This window comes from Eumetopias jubatus, unplaced genomic scaffold (genome assembly GCF_037043125.1).
Source record: "Eumetopias jubatus isolate StellerSeaLion01/CBP00866 unplaced genomic scaffold, mEumJub1_p1.0 scaffold_9, whole genome shotgun sequence".
NCBI lineage: Eukaryota > Metazoa > Chordata > Mammalia > Carnivora > Otariidae > Eumetopias > Eumetopias jubatus.
The window spans coordinates 53,271,726-53,288,527 of NW_028274815.1; the positions used below are offsets into that span (position 1 = coordinate 53,271,726).

Consider the following 16,802-nt stretch of genomic DNA (forward strand, 5'->3'; position numbering starts at 1 on the left):
ATAAAAAGATAATACTTTAATAGGAAAACTGCACATTTGCCCACAGGCCTTTAATCACTTTGAGAAGTATCTACAATATAGCAAATATTTATTATTCCAGAAATCCTAACATACCGTGGTAAAGAAATTGATATATGCATGTATAAGGCCGAAATGAAATAATTGACATCAGGAAGAATGAAGTCCTAAAGGACTGTGGGGAGGGAGTGACATTTGCCTCAGTGGGTCCTGGAGGAAGGCTTCAAAGAAGAGGTGCCATTTGAACTGGAGTTTGACAGATGAATGGGATATTGATAGTTGGGTAAGGAGGTGGGGGTCACAGAGAACATTTTAGACCGACAGAAGAACATGAGAAAGGATACAGAGGCTTGAAAGTATTAGGACTGTTTCTGCAGAGGTGAGAAATGTGGCTGGAAATCTAGGAAAAATGGGACTCTTGCTTCCCGTTGTGGAATTCCTCTGTTTGCCCCCTCTACTCTCATTTCACCCTGTTACCGTGCTTTGCTTTTTGTTCACTTGAGATGACCCCTGTCGAGATACTTGGAGGGGAATAACTTTCCTATGCATATTAATGGGATTATCAGCAATAAAATAGTTATATGACTATGAACAAAATTTTCATATGCATTACTAAATAATATCTTGGAATGGGTGGCTGGGGAATGTTTTTCAGGTTGAAAATATCCTCTTGCATGACCGAGGCCACTACGTCCTGTGTGACTTTGGAAGCGCCACCAACAAATTTCAGAATCCACAAACTGAGGGAGTCAATGCAGTAGAAGATGAGATTAAGAAGTAAGCATTTCCTCCTTTCTTGGAGTTTCATCCATGACCAGATCAGCAACCGTACTTTCGGCTTATGGATGAGAAGGTCAGGGTGGGAAGACCGTGGTGCTGGTCATGGTGCCTCTTGTCTCAGAACATCATGCTGGCAGTTGGGTTGTTTGATTTCAAGTGGAGAATGTGGAAGGGGTCCACAAGCATTGATCAGTAGAGTAAAATGAAGGAATCATATAGCACTTTATCAATGGTCCAGTGATCACTGTATGTAGATATTTTGACTTACGTCACATAGCCCTTGAAAAGCTGAATGGTGCACAGACTGTAGAGGGACTGTGATGTTTTTAAATGTAATCACAGCATCTGTGACATTATCAGTCAGCTGGATGTGCTTTTCACCGAACCCTGCATTGCTGTGTACTCCTTCTTGATCACAAGGAGCTCACCAATCTAGTGGAATTAATGGTAAGTAAGGCTATGAAGTCTCTACAGATACTGACTCACTGACTTCGATGAGAAAAAGCTTCTTTAGATTCTGGCTCCAGTAAGAACCTGACCCATTTTCCCCCTCCCGTCCAGAGTGCTGGATTTTTTAATAAACCAGCAGTCTGGTAGGCACACCGCTGTCCTGAGCTTCAGTCTCCTTTCCTTCGTCACCCCTGGCAGCCAAGCTGGGGCGGGAAGACTTCTGGTCCACAGTGCTGGTGGACAGCTAAGCCATGGTGCCCTCTGGGCTTTAGAGGCTGAGGTCACATGCTTGGTAACATCAAGACACTCACTTTGAAGCTGAGCTTATACTATCTTTCCTTGAGCCAGAGATAAGAGGAAAACTGTTGCTTCATCCCTCTTCCAGCAGCAGCCACCAGCCACCTCCCACCCCAGCCAGGGCCCACTTTCTGCCTTCCTCCAGTGTCTCAGCCAGTATTACGTATCTGAGTTGAGCCACATTTAAGGGAATTACTGTTTTTAAGAACAAATCAGAAAATATAGTATAAATATACTATGAGACAACAAGGATTTGCAGAAGATTTTATCATTGGAGGACCCAAGAAAAGTTGTTTTTAGTGTCGACTGAAGTGCCTCAGTGTCTGGGTCTCCACGTGCCCTCAGATGGAAGGACTGCTTCTAGAGGGCCATGGGTGTGTACCAAGGACAGCTTTCCATTTTATCTGCACTAATATTTCATACTCTCTTCTGCGGATTGCTCCCAGGGAACTAGACTTTTTAAATTTAATATATATGTATTTAAAAAGTATTTCTGCTACCCCTGGTTTTTAATTATAGCATTGACATATTTAACGAAAAACAAATCTCTTGATTGTAGATACACAACGCTGTCCTATCGAGCACCAGAAATGGTCAACCTGTACAGTGGCAAAATCATCACTACGAAGGCAGACATTTGGGTAGGTGTCAACTAAGCTATCCGCACCTCAGATACCAGCAGTCTTGACCACAGATTCCCAAGTTTAATGCAGACAGTGCCATAGTGAGAGTGGCCACTGTACCATGTCACTGCCTACCTAACTGTCAGGGTTATTCTTCACTCCAGGTGACCAGCCACTGCCTCGTGAAGCATGTCAAAGGAAATGACTTTAGAGTTCTGTGAAAATTATTCAGGTGACCTGCCCATTATTTAGGTGGTTTTCCTACATGCGTTACGAGTTCTTAAGAATAAAATAGCTGAAATGCTTGTTCCTTATTGGAGCACAATTTGGTAATGATGGTAGAAATAATGTATGTCAGCAGCTAAATAGTGGTGTTGAGTTCTAAATTCAAGTTTCTAATAGGTTAATAGTACAGAGATTTTATATCTGCTCATAAATGTGGATGATGCCAATATCTCCCAGACCCATTGGCAGTTATGGTAAATAAACCACTCCTAGCAATCTGCTTTATTTTTTTAGGCTCTTGGATGTTTGTTGTATAAATTATGCTACTTCACTTTGCCATTTGGAGAGAGTCAGGTGGCAATTTGTGATGGAAACTTCACAATTCCTGATAACTCTCGATATTCCCAAGACATGCACTGCCTAATTAGTAAGTATTTCAAGTTTCTAGTTTCATATTTTTATCTCTAATCTCCAGGAATAAATTGAGGGGCAGAGGGACTGGCTCACGGGAGTGATGGGTTGGATGCAAAGATAAGTCAACTGGTAATGGTTGGTCACTCAAAGACGAATAACGGTGTCTAGTTAGAGTCGCAGGCCTTTTTGCTAGATATCTAAGCTCCTTTGCACTCGAGCAGAAATCCTAACTGTGCTTTGAGCAGTACAGTACTGCTGTGTTCTGTTGCAGTCAGTATGAAAGAGTCCAGCTGACTCCTATCAAGTGATAAAAAATTCATCTTTGCAAAACTGGAAGCAACTCAAATTGAAATGATTGCCATGCGTTGGCTGGAGTGAATACATAATTAAGACTGTATAACTCTGTGGAACAAGGTTTTTTCTCTCTTTAGGTTAATCACTGGATTTTGATAACAAGCATTTAAACTCAGTGCTTGGTTTAAAATGTTTTTTAAGATTCCCCACTCTTTTGCAGCATCCTAGCAAGCATATGTATCAGTTCATTAACCAGATGGTAGAACGAATAATCTTTGCACAAGCCCTTGTACTAAAATGTGAAACAGAGATATTTTATCATCTTTTCACATTGGTCAAGGGATTTAGCATCTAAATTTTAACCATTATGGGTTATAAGTCCTGGGATAGTTTGGATCCCAGTTTGGGTTCTGGGTGGGGTTGCACTGAAAAAAATAGAAGCAGATATGGGTGGAGCATCTGACATTTGTTGAGGGCCTACTTGGACCTTATTTAACTCTTAAAATCTTATATAGTAAATATAATTATCCCCATGATCCAGATGAGGAAGCTGAAGCTGAGGAAGTATAGGTAACTTACCCAAGGTAACATCGTTACAGCTTTTAGATGACTACCCATTCCACTGGGCCAGTTTTATCAATCCACTTCTGTTTATGAACCAAAAAGGGGGAGGTGGTATTTAAAGAAATGGGAGTATGGCCTTTAATGGTTGCTGGATTGTTTTCAGAGGTAAAGCATTAGAGTAGTCCCTCCTTATCCGTGGGTTTGCTTTCTGTGGTTTTAGTTACCCGCAGTTGACCGCAGTGGGAAGCATACAATCCTACTTCTGATGTATAGTCAGAAGGTCAGTAGTGGCCTAACGTTAAGTCACCGTGCCTGTGTCATTCCCTCACGACATCTCATCACGTGGGCATTTTATGCTTTCACATCATTACAAGAAGGGTGAGGACAGTATAATGAGATATTTTGAGAGAGAGAGAGACCACATTCACGTAACTTTTATTGTAGCATATTGTTCTAATTGCTTTATTTTATTATTATTGTTAGTTAATCTCATAGCATACCTAATTTATAAATTGAGCTTTATCATAGGTATGTATGTATAGGAGAAAACAGTATATATCGGAGTCAGTACTATCTGCGGTTTCAGGCATCTACTGGGGGTTTTGGAACGTGTCCCCCCTGGATAAGGAGGACTACTGTATGTCTGTTCTAGAACTGCAGCTATGTAAGTGAGATTGGAAGGAGATATAGGAAATGGCCCGATCTGGTGCTAGAATGGTAGGATTTTTTGGTAATACATTTTCTTTTTAACATTTGTACAGCAAATTCATATTAGGAAAAACAACTCTTTACAAATATCTGTGACACTGACTTCTTTCCCAAACTCTGACCTATTTTTTTTTACAAACTACTTGAAGATCCCACAGTCACCCTAGAGTCACAGATCTAAAATTAAATTTATTGTCCTTGCCCAATTACTCCCAACACGCAGTTCCCCTCATTTTTTGGTTTCTATTAGTGGTGTTACCATTCACGCCGGGATAATGGAAATTTAAGGTTTTCTTTGGATCTGGCTCGCAAGAGAAACTAGAGTCGGGCATTTTCTAAGCAGTGCTCTTTCTTTGGAGTTCAGCCGTGTGCCTGTAGGGGCGGAGTGGCCACCAGCCTCTCTCCTCCTTCCATCAGCCCAGCCCAGCCCCGCATCACCGTGAGATCGGTCTTACACAGCGCCACCCTGTCAGGTCCCCGTAGTAAACTTCCTGGTTTGCCCGTGGTCGCACAGTAGGGCCCAGCTTCTTAGCATGGCATTTAAGACCCTTCATACTCTGGTTCCATCCCACCCACCCAGCCTTATTTCCCTGTGTTCTCTGATGAGGAAACCTCTGCTCTGTCCTTCTGGCACCTGCATTTCCTCGCAACAGAGCCTTCCCTTGCCTTTCGCCCAAGTGCATTTTTGCCCAGACTGTTCCGTCACCAAGAATATCTTTTTCTCTTCTTTCCCCTGACTGACTAAATTCTTTCCTGCCTTCAAGGACCAGCCCAAACCCTGCTTCTTTTTTTTTGTTTTTAATTAATTTATGGGAGCTGGGCGGGGGGGTAGGTGGGAAGGCAGAGGGAGAAGGAGAGAGAATCTCAAGCAGAGCCCTTGCTGAGCAAGGAGCCTAATGCAGGGCTCCATCTTATAGCCCTGAAATCATGACCTGAGGCGAAATCAAGAGTCAGAGGCTCAAGCGACTGAGCCACCCAGGCGCCCCAAACCTTCTGCAAGGCCTTTGCAAGACTGCAGCCTCATCAGTCTTTCCTACACTTAGTGTTCAGACCATTCATTTGTTTCCTTACACAGTAAGGCCTTGCGCTGTTGTTTGTATGTATGCATGTGTATGTTTGTGTGTCTTCACAAAGATGTTTTTCCTGGGGATTTTTCCAGCTTTGGAAAGGGCAGAAGTGTAAAGGATCTGGAAATAAATAAGTGTTCTATAATTATGTAAAAGTAGAGTATATTTATCATTTTGTAATTTTTTAGAATGGAAACCAGTTAATATCTCCAACAAAAGAATAGTAAGTCAGTTCTTAAAATTTGAATTTTGAGGGGAGTTTGGCTGGCTCAGTCGGTGGACATGTGCCTCTTGATCCTCAGGGTCATGAGTTCTAGCCCCATGTTGGGGGTAGAGATTACTAAAAAAAAAAAAAAAAGAAAAAAAGAAAGTGAAAAAAAAGTTTTGATCATAAGTCTCAAGGATAATCATTTGTTTAGCAAGATAAGGAAGCCAGGAGCCTATAACTTCCTAGGTACCAGAATATGAAGGTGGTAACTTTAATAATGGGAGCTTGCTTGAGTCCCTGTTGTACAAGCCACAGCATGTGAACTTCAGATATCTTTGTTACAGTTCAGAAACTTTGTTACTTTCTTGTGCATATTAAAAAATTTTAGGGAAGTTAGAGCTTCCATTTCTGAGAGGGGAGGAAAAGAGCTAATTACACTGTTCGACTTTTATGAGAAATAAAAATGAAAAAAAAACACATTTGGTAAGAGAAATTATGTTTCCTAGCTAATGTAATAAGTATTAGGGTATTATTAAATATGTTCACATATGTTTGTCTTAGGGTATATGTTGGAACCAGACCCTGATAAAAGGCCGGATATTTACCAGGTGTCCTACTTCTCATTTAAACTACTCAAGAAAGAATGCCCAATTCCTAATGTACAGGTATGTGAAAGATGCTTTTTAGGGGAAGTAAACATTATCAAATTGTCATTTAAAATTCTGGGGGTGTGAACCAGCTGTTTAATGAATATAGATGTCCTTTGTTTTGTGTGGTAGGGGGCATTCAAGCAAAGCTAACTATGAAGCAATCACTATAAAGAGAATCCAATTTTCCCATAGAATTTAATTATTAAACTAAGGCAATTACACCCCCCCCCAAAATCCCTAGGGATTGAGTTGAGCACTTCGGGTGAAGATTGACCAACCTACTGTCTTGTTAACTTCCACAGTTCACTAAGAGCTATAAGCCTGTTGTATTTACCTAGCGGTGGTAAGGCAGGCTGCCTTCCTAAGGCAGGCCTCTGAATTTGTCCCCATACCTACTGGAACATAAGCCCCTTGTTCCTTTTCTCCTTTATTGCAGCAGAGCTTTCTTGATTCTGCTGCTACTCTCTGCCATCTATAACTCACACTCCTTTTCTGCTACCCTCCTTACACACATCAGGCTATAGGAATGTTTTATACATTTAGTAATCCTAAGCTCTGCACTCAACAGTTTTCAAACTTCAGACCATTTTACAGTCTAAGCATATTTTTCATGTGTGATCCAGCTCCCTTGAATATTTTACTAATGGATGCCATAATAAATAAGTTCTAATCTGAAATTGTCTTCCAGTTTTCCCAATAGTGAACTTTGATGTCCCTATTGGAGCTTGAGAGTACTGATAAATAACACTCCTCTTTCAGTCCTACATTTGGAATCGGATATGGGAATCATTCAGGTGGAACTCAGAATATTGGCTGTATTACTAATAAGGTTGAATCAGAGAATGTAGCTTGACCAGTCAGGCTCCCTAACATTAGATCCACATGACTGAGCAGGGAGCACCTTATTCTGTAGAGACAGGCTCTCCCTGAAAAGGAGAGGTCAGCCAGGCGAGCTCACTTTTTTCTCCCAGGCCTGTCAGTCAAGTAAGTTACGGAGGAATGCTTGGAGAGAGGAAGAGGAGCAAGGAGAGATATCCTAGCAAAAATTCTCCCCACCTGGAAACATGAAGGAAATGGGAGGTCCCTCCTAAAAGCCTAAATATTTACTGTTACTAGTAAAACTATTACTAGTATTACATTTATCAGCTTTCCAGATTAAAATGAGGAATCTTGTACAGGAACCTAACATGACCATGTTTTTCTTTTGCTGCCCCACTTTCCCATTCATAGAGTTAAATAACCTGAAATATAATTGGAAGCATTCAGATTGGTAACTAGTTTTTAAAAAGTCAGGCTCAACAAGTCTCAAGCTGTTTGGTACTCACTCAGCAGTGCTAAGCAGTTGTCTTGTGGTTGGGGACGGGAGTGCTCCCTCCGGAGCCAGAGCTGGTGTCAGGTGGCCCGTGTGGAATCCAGGTGGGAGGAGTTCTACTGGCCTCATGGGCCTAGGGGTGCCTCATACACTGAAGAGGCCCCGGCGCCGCAACCTAATGGTTCCTGGCTATGGTTTTCTCCCAGTGTTCAAGATAGAAGACAGAATGAATCCCGGCTGGGCCTGCTGCTAGTCAGTGCTGACTTCTGTAAGGTTTAGCTGATAGTTTAAATAGTAATACAGGTTACAGACATCACTCCCGTTCCATTCTTAACACCACCTCTAAGCTGTGTGGTAGGAGGCAAAGGGTCCAGAAGGTTGGGAGCCTTGGGGGAGGAGCGCATGGGACGCAGGCTGCTCTGTCCTCTTCTCCGATATGCTACCTCCCTGAGGGGGGCCGAGACTGGTGGGATCTACCTTTGGTTGACTTCCCTTCCCTCTAGTAGACATCAGGGCCTGGAAGCCACACTGGGAGATCCCAGCACGTATTTCTATCGGCCCAGTCATGCTGGTATACTTTTACAAAGCAATCTGCAATGTCCTTTTTTGGTTTCCTTTCAATTCTGTAGAACTCTCCCATTCCTGCAAAGCTTCCTGAGCCAGTGAAAGCCAGTGAGGCAGCTGCAAAAAAGACCCAGCCAAAGGCCAGGTAAGAACTGCCCAAGTGTGCGCAGGTCCCGCGCCAGCGGCCGTAGCGGTAGGAGAAGGTGCCTGGTGTTGTTAGGTTCCTGTGGCCAGAGGCCGCACAGAGCAGGAGAGCAAGCTCTGTCTCTTCCAGGGAGTGCCGGGAGGAATATGATGAAACACAGAGATCTACATCTGAAAGAGAATGAAGAGCTCCACAGCTGTTTCTTTTGCTTGGGGAGAAGCACAGGGGCATTCAGAGAAGAGGCAAGAGCCAACTTTAAATATTGCTAAAAAGAATGTCCCAAACAGGTGTCCTGGTCTTCCTGTAGCCTGGTTCACCACCCTAGTCCTTCACCTCCCATTCCTTCTTACTGTCTGTGGCCCTGACCACCTCAGGAGAGTGCCAGTCAAGGCACAGACTCCATGAACAGCAAAAGAGCTTGTGGATCTTAGCTAACCACATTCCATGGAACATGGGGTCTTCCCTGAAGCAGATGCCAAGAGAGGATTGAAGAAGCTAGGATATTATTTGACCATGAGAGAAAATAGGGAGACAGCCAGGGAAGGCTGGAAGAACCATCAGAAGGTGATGTAAGTCTAACCCAGAGCAAGGAAGGAAGAATGAGTGGAAGTGACTAGAAACTGCCACACAGTTGAAGGAAGAAGGTTCACCAAAGGTGTCAGAGAATCCTCAAGCCAAAGTCAGCTACCAGAGCAGCCCCCGTGTCCCGGGAACAGGCCGACTTTAATCCCCCTGTGACGGGGGTAAAAGGCTGGGAGCAGCCTGTGGGAAGCATGGCCTCAGAAGGAGCATGGCAGTGGATTTCAGGAGCACAGCCCCTGGGGCACGTGGTGTTTGCACCCGTTGCCAACTGCAGGTCTGTGGGGCACAGCCTCATGGCTGCCATGCTTCCAAGTGGCAGATTCTGAGGGTAGTCGAAGAGATGTTTATGCCTCCTTTTTCTCCCACGTTCCCATGGCGAGGAAACATTAGCCGCCAACTATCAACAAAGTACCCTAGATGGGGTTGTGTGAATTTTAATAGAGTGGTAAAATAATTTCTACATTTTTAAACATTCTTAAATGTTTCTGGAATAAATGTAAGTGCTGATGTGGCTCCAAAAGTTAAAGGAGACTTGTTTTTCACAGACTTAGCAAACTATATCCATGGTGTTACTTTGTAGTCCATTTCCTACCTAAGTCTGCCATGCTCGCCTCTGGAAATTGCTTTTGGGGCTGAGTTCATTAGCTGAGTATTTGGGTTTATGCCCATATTGCTCTAGACCCAAATATAGTAGGTACTGAGGCTAAGCAAGGATCTATTCCCACAAAGCCCCCGCATTTATAACAATGACAATAACCAGTACTATTCCAAGTGGTGCTGTGTTGTGTCAAATGAAGAAAATCATACCTGTATCATAAGGCAGTTGTGAACATCGGTGACTGTGAAACTGTTCTATAAACTGTAGAGTGCCCACGCTGTTAGTTTATATGGATCCATAATGCTGCGAGAATACACAGACCTTACAGCCAAGAGATTTGGGCCTAAGGTGTCCTATTTATAATTTACAGTGATTTCATTTGCATTACCGTATTTGCTTCCCAGTCCTGAGAGGTAAGTTTTTCTTTCTAACTCTGTTTTTAAAGTAACCACTCTTCGTTGAGGCATCATGTATACCAGATACCGTACGAGGTTCTTTCTGTAAATAAGATCACTTTCTTTTCCTTGAAATAAATCTATGAGCCATTGTTGTTGTTCTCATTTTACAGATGAGGAAACAGACTCAGAATTTTAAGTGGCCCAAGGTAATCAATCAGTATGTGGTTAGTTAAAAAAAAATACCCGAATTCCAGCATCCATACTCTATTCTGTGCATTAAGTGATTTGCCCACAAGCACATAGATGTGACAACTTAGAGCCAGACCTCCTGGCTTCAAGGTCTGTATTTTTTCACACCATATTGAGGGCCATACAAACTAACATTTTGAGCACTCTACAGTTTATAAAAATGGTTTCACAGTCATTGATGCATTTGATGTTCACATCAGCTTCATGATGCATTATTTTCTCCATTTCATACAGAAGGGACCCAGAGCAAGAAGAGGTAAAATGACATACCTATTATCACACAGTTAGTGAGGAACCAGGCTCAAATATAGTTTTCTTTGACTCCAAATCCCTTTATCTCTAAGATGTTACCCTTAAGAGAAATCCATCCAGGGGCTCCTGGGTGGCTCAATTGGTTGAGCATCCAACTCTTGATTTTGGCTGAGGTCATGATCTCAGGGTCGTGGGATCAAGCCCTGTGTTGGGCTCCGTCCTCAGTGCAGAGTCTGCTTGAGATTCTCTCTCTCTGCCCCTCCTCCTGCTCTCTGTCTCTCTCTCTCAAATAATCTTAAAAAAAAGAGAAGGGGGGGGAGAAAGAAATCCATCCAGTGTGGAGGTTCTTAGCATTTGGTTTCTATAGACATCTGTTCGACTTTCTCAACATTGGCTATATATTTCTTACACCTTTCTCTTCTCCAGCATTTGTCCTATTTTCCTTCCCACCTTCCTTCCCCAGGTTATAGCCTCTACAGATACGATAGCTTTTATATTATAAGTTCTCTACCCCACACAAGAGCATCCCTCTAGCAGGATTGCAGAGAAAAGCCTCAGGGTCCACAGTGGACATCCCTTGGAGATACGTCATGGGGAAGGCACATGGGGTCTGCTTTGCTTCCTATTTTGCATTTCATGGAGGCCATGCCAGACATATTTTGGAAATAGTCATGAAGCTTGTTTATTTTGGCCATAACTTCAGTTTTACTCCCTAATGTGCATTTTCAAAAGACCACTACTCTGTTCTGAGTTAGATGGCAGCCAGCTGCCTGGACCGCTCTAAATGAATGGAAGTTATCATCTGTATTTTTACACTATCACATGGGACAAGTAGACCACCCAGCAGTCCTTCCTGTATTAATTTGGATTAGATTTCGCTGTGATGTCCAAAATGACAGTGGCTCATATAAGATAGATGTTTTTCTTTCAAGTAAACAAAGTCTGGAGGTAAGTAGTCAGCGGTTGGTTTGGCAGTTCTGCCCCACACCCAGGCTTCTTCAAGCTTCTCACTCTACCTTCCCTACGATTGTAGCCATGACGTCACAGACCAAAATGGTAGCATTCCTGTTCCAAGTAACGGATGAAGGAATAGCCAAAGAAGAGAGACAAATGGCATACCCTAGCTATTTCTTAAGGCTTCTGGAAACTGCCATATAACAGTCTGCTTTCCCATGTAAGGCTGGAACTTAGACACATAGCCACACCTGATTATAAGAGAGGCTGGGCAATGTGATTTTTACTCTGGGTGAAATCCAGCTAAATTTTTTAATTGGAATATATTTTACATATAACATATTCCCCAAATCCTTTATCTTGAATTATTTACTTATTTCTTCTAGTTGCCTTATTGGAGTCACTCATTTATATGCTTTTTTTTTTTTAATTATAGAGAGACCATTTTGACTAGTTCTTTTTTTTTTTTTTAAGATTTTATTTATTTATTTGACAGAGACACAGCGAGAGAGGGAACACAAGCAGGGGGAATGGGAGAGGGAGAAGAAGGCTTCCTGTGGAGCAGGGAGCCCCATGCGGGGCTCGATCCCAGGACCTTGGGATCATGACCTGAGGCGAAGGCAGACACACTTAACAACTGAGCCACTCAGGCGCCCCTTGACAACTAGTTCTGACCAAGTTTGAGTCCCCTCTACATCTGAAAAACACCTGTTTCAAATTCCTTTCCATCATCACCCGAAGCATATTCTGGGAAATCCTAGGAAGTATTAGGTGGAATGGTCCCAGGGTCAGGTAAGCTAGAGAAACATTGCCTTCTGTATCGGGCTCTCTTCAAAGTTCTCCATGCACGTTCACACGTGAAAAGTTCTGCCGGAAAGAAATCTGCTCAATATATTTTGATTAGTATGTTAAAACTTCTTTCCCACCAACCCTTGTTTCATAACATCTAGTAACACTTAACATTCTGTGGAATACCCTTTCACAAATGTCGATTAAGCAGATCTAGAAGCTTTGGATGAGTGTGGAGGGGAAAGCCAATCCATCAAGTACTCTGTCTACCCCTTTCCCACTCTTCCATACGTTAATGTGAATCTGTGTTTCTCCCCCTTCCTTTTCTAGACTGACAGATCCCATTCCCACAACAGAGACTTCAATTGCACCCCGTCAGAGGCCTAAGGCTGGGCAGACTCAGCCAAACCCAGGAATCCTTCCTATCCAGCCAGCCCTGACACCTCGGAAGAGAGCCACGGTTCAGCCCCCACCCCAGGCTGCAGGTCAGTAACTCAGATGGTTTGAAATTTGGTACACCCTCTTTGCTATCCCAGACATTAACAGAAGTTTTGGGAAGCCTACTTTTGCTTCAGAAATGGAATCCTGAGACACATAAGGAATAATGGCTTGACCTGAGGACCAGGAGGTGAGAACCCATTGAAATTATATGGCACGTGGCTGGCAAAAGGGGAGCCCTCTCAATGGGTTCGGCAGGGGGCCTCCAAGACCACTGAAGCCTGATGTCTCTATTTTTTCTAGTCTTGGCCCGGATTTTGTGGCTTGGTCCATCCATCCCATGCCTTCCTTTTTATTTCATATTCTTCTCCTGGCCTTTAAAGAAGCAAGACTCTCTTCTTTTTGACACAGGGGCATTGTTTCTTTAATGCTCTGTCTTCTGAAACTATCCATTACCACTCCATGTTTTGGTATTCCGGCTCTAATGAGATGACTTAGTTTAGAGGACCCAGATGATCAAGTAACTGAATTTAGTCATCACTTCCCCTACCGGGAAGCTGCTTTTGGTGAATTTGGTGGTCATCTACTTATAGCCAGGCATCTAGACTGGGGTTGTGTAACTTACAAGTAAAACATCAAATAATGCTTTTGTCCTAAAGCATTAGTGCAAAGATTGTATTTGAATGCAGTAGCATCAAAGGCCAGCTGAATATGTAGATACTCGGGTGCTGACTAAAGGAGTAATTGACTAAATGGAATGCTGAATAAGGGAGGGCTTTCTGAAGGAGGCAAGCACTGAACCTTGTTCCTGAACCTTGTTTTGAAAAACATGAAGCACATAGTTTAGCAAGAAGATGCAAAGACAGAAGCACATGGCTCTTGGGATTATCTGTCCTCTTATCACCCCCTCTTTATTTCCTTGGCAAGAGAAAGCAAGCCATTTTCGTCTGGAAGAGTTTTGAGCCCTTATATGGAGTTTATTCTCATTACAGGATCCAGCAATCAGCCTGGCCTTTTAGCCAGTGTTCCCCAGCCAAAAACCCAGCCCCAACCCAGCCAGCCTCTACCCCAGTCTCAGCCCAAGCAGCCCCAGCCTCCACCCACCCCACAGCAGACGCCGCCCACTGCGGCCCAGGCTCTGCCCACTGCGGCCCAGGCCACGCCCCAGCACCAGCCGCAACTCTTCCTCCAGCAGCCGCCGCCGCCGCCGCTGCCGCAGCAACCGACCCAGCAGCAACCGCCACCTGCCCAGCAGCCCGCGGGCACGTTTTACCAGCAGCAGCAGCAGGCCCAGGCCCAGCAGGTAAAGTGTTCAGTCTGACCCTTGCTTGCCGTATCTGAGGCGGCGCTGCGGAAAGGCCCAGTAGGTACAGGCATCTTCCTCAGGGAGCCCTGGGAAGACAGGGAGCCACTCCACATCGCCTCATTGCTTGTCCCAGCGCTGAATACTGGGAAGCATTGCGCTGTGGATGCATCACTGGGCCACTCACACCTCTTTCCTGGGCCATGGGGAATTCTTCGCCTGATGGAGGAACCTCAGCAAGGGAGCTATTTTTAGGGACGCTTTTTCTCTTCTCTCTTTTTTTCCTAACACAATTGCACCATTACCATACTAAAAATAATAATTTCTTCTCTTATAAAATATCCAGGGGTGCCTGGGTGGCTCAGACAGTTAAGGCCTGCCTTCTGCTCAGGTCATGATCCTGGGGTCCTGGGATCGAGCCCCTCATCGGGCTCCCTGCTCAGCGGGGAGTCTGCTTCTCCCTCTGCCTGCCACTCCCCCTGCTTGTACTCTCTACCTCTCTCTCTGTCAAATAAAAAATAAAAAATCTTAAAAAAAATATCCAGTAATGTTTAACTCTTCCTGATGTCTCATAATATCAGTTGGCTTGTTCGAATCAGGTTCCAAACAAGGCCCACATGTTATATTTAGTTGTGAATCTTTCTTCCTCCATTATCTTTTCATATTTTTTCTACATTTTTTACTCTGAACATACTCATTTTATAATGATTGACATATCTTTTAAGTCCCCTTTTATTCATAGTGCCCTCTCCCTCTTTCTTTCCCCTTTGGCATTTAATTTTTTGAAGAAACTGGGTCATTTGTCCTGTAGAATTTTCCACCGTCTGGATTTGGCTGATTGCATCCCTGCGGTCATTTAATATGTTCTTCCATCCCCTGTGTAAACTGGTAGTTTTTTGAGCCTTGGTCAAAATTCGATTCAGTTGGAATAGTTCTTCTTCTGGTTGTATCACTTCAGGAGGCGTATAAAGTCTGGTTGTCCTCTCTTTTATCAATATGAAGATCAGTCCGTGAGTTTGGTGTTGTCTGTCTGATCCATTCATTCAGTGTCCCTGATCAGTTTAGCAGCAACTGCTGATCACTTCCTAAGTCCCTTCACTCATTAGGGATGGCAACATGGTGATATTCTAGCATTCCCTCCTCACTTAGGGGCTGGAATTTTTCTGTGAAGAATTTTTCTCAACTATTTGATGACCCTGAGGTACTGTTTATATAGAAAAGGCAGAAAAAAACCCTTGATTCTTCGCCTGTGTTTACCAGTTTTCAGAATGGGTTTGTTCTTAGTGTCATCTAAAAGTGAACAGAGGTTTTTTGTTTTTTGTGGGTTTTTGGGGTTTTTTTTTAAGATTTTTATTTATTTATTTGAGAGAGAGAGAATGAGAGAGAGAGAGCACGAGAGGGAAGAGGGTCAGAGGGAGAAGCAGACTCCCTGCTAGGCAGGGAGCCCGATGCGGGACTCGATCCCGGGACTCCAGGATCATGACCTGAGCCGAAGGCAGTCGCTTAACCAACTGAGCCACCCAGGGGCCCTGAACAGAGGTTTTTGATTTGTTTTGTTTTAGTATCATCATGAATTCAGGGATTTAAACGTATTTGTAATGTTTCCAGACATTACCTTTTTAAAATTTTTATTTTGATGCTTAAATTGCCTCAGCTTTGGCCAGTGGAAGTCTCTTCAGACTGGCTCCTGGGTCTTTTGGTGGTGACCCATCCATCTTTAATGGTCTCCTTGCTATTTATTTATTTATTTATTTATTTATTTATTTTTAAAGATTTTATTTATTTGACAGAGCACAAGCAGAGGGAGAGAGAGGGAGAAGCAGGCTCCCTGCTGAGCAAGGAGCCCGATGTGGGACTCTATCCTAGGACCCTGGGATCATGACCCGGGCTGAAGGCAACCGCTTAACCGACTGAGCCACCCAGGCATCCCTCCTTGCTATTTATTGTAACAGGCCACTCTAGGCTTACTCTGCCCTTGACCTGGAAACAGCCATTTCTCTGAAGGAGCTCCATTTCCTTTTAAAAATGGTATTTAGAGACCACAGTTTGGTGCTAAGGATACTCATTTGCTAATGGGTCAGTTATTTGTTTTTAGACCTTTTCAGTGGATACTTGGGAAATATATTTTGTTTCTTTTGTTAACAGAATATACACCACAAATCTAAATTTATATTCGTAATTCAGAATTGTAATTATAGGATTTTTGCTTAAGTCCTTGGATTTTATATTTGTATTTTTCTAATCTGAAAAATCTTGATTCCTAACAACATTAACATAATCACTTAATTGCTTTATAATTTCAAGACAATAGTGCCAACGGGAGTACTGGAAACAGGTTAAGATTTCTTTGCCCTTTTCATTCTTAGAATGTTTTGCTCATTTTCTGGAGAGTTTGGCTATCAATTTGATATACAGGTTTATTTGTTTCATTTTGCTTTTGATTTATAGTTATTGCCAAATTTTGGGTTAATTTTGTTGTATGAAAATATAAAACATTTACAGAGTTTCAAAGTTAAATTTGCAGAATTCTTTTTTTTTTTAAAGATTTTATTTATTTGACAGAGAGATAGAGAGAGCACAAGTAGGCAGAGTGGCAGGCAGAGGGAGAGGGAGAAGCAGACTCCCCGCTGAGCGGGGAGCCTGACACGGGACTCGATCCCAGGACCCTGGTATCATGACTTGAGCCGAAGGCAGATGCTTTACGACTGAGCCACGCAGGCGCCCAAATCTGCAGAATTCTGCTCCCTCCATCCCGTAATATAGAGGGAGCCCTCATTCCTGTTTACAACTTGAGAGTATTCTCTTTTAAGGATACATAGCATGGTTTATTCAATTAGTGTCCCTGTTGATAAACATTTGGTCATTTCCAGCATTTTGCAGTTCTAAATGGGCAGCTGTTTATTGACTCTGCTTCTTTGCT

The 16,802-nt window shown here is 43.2% G+C and overlaps 1 protein-coding gene across 4 annotated transcripts in view; it reads left to right on the top strand.

Moving 5' to 3' along the window:
- Positions 1-16,802, top strand: part of AAK1 (AP2 associated kinase 1) — a 170,924-nt gene that overhangs the window by 106,315 nt on the left and 47,807 nt on the right. For all 4 annotated transcript variants that reach the window (XM_088026498.1, XM_088026495.1, XM_088026496.1 and 1 more), the window contains exons 6-12: positions 674-795; positions 2,105-2,186; positions 2,688-2,820; positions 6,210-6,313; positions 8,240-8,319; positions 12,472-12,626; positions 13,572-13,882. In XM_088026498.1, coding sequence (XP_087882624.1) covers positions 674-795; positions 2,105-2,186; positions 2,688-2,820; positions 6,210-6,313; positions 8,240-8,319; positions 12,472-12,626; positions 13,572-13,882 — 987 coding nt within the window. The remainder of the gene's footprint in view (positions 1-673; positions 796-2,104; positions 2,187-2,687; positions 2,821-6,209; positions 6,314-8,239; positions 8,320-12,471; positions 12,627-13,571; positions 13,883-16,802) is intronic.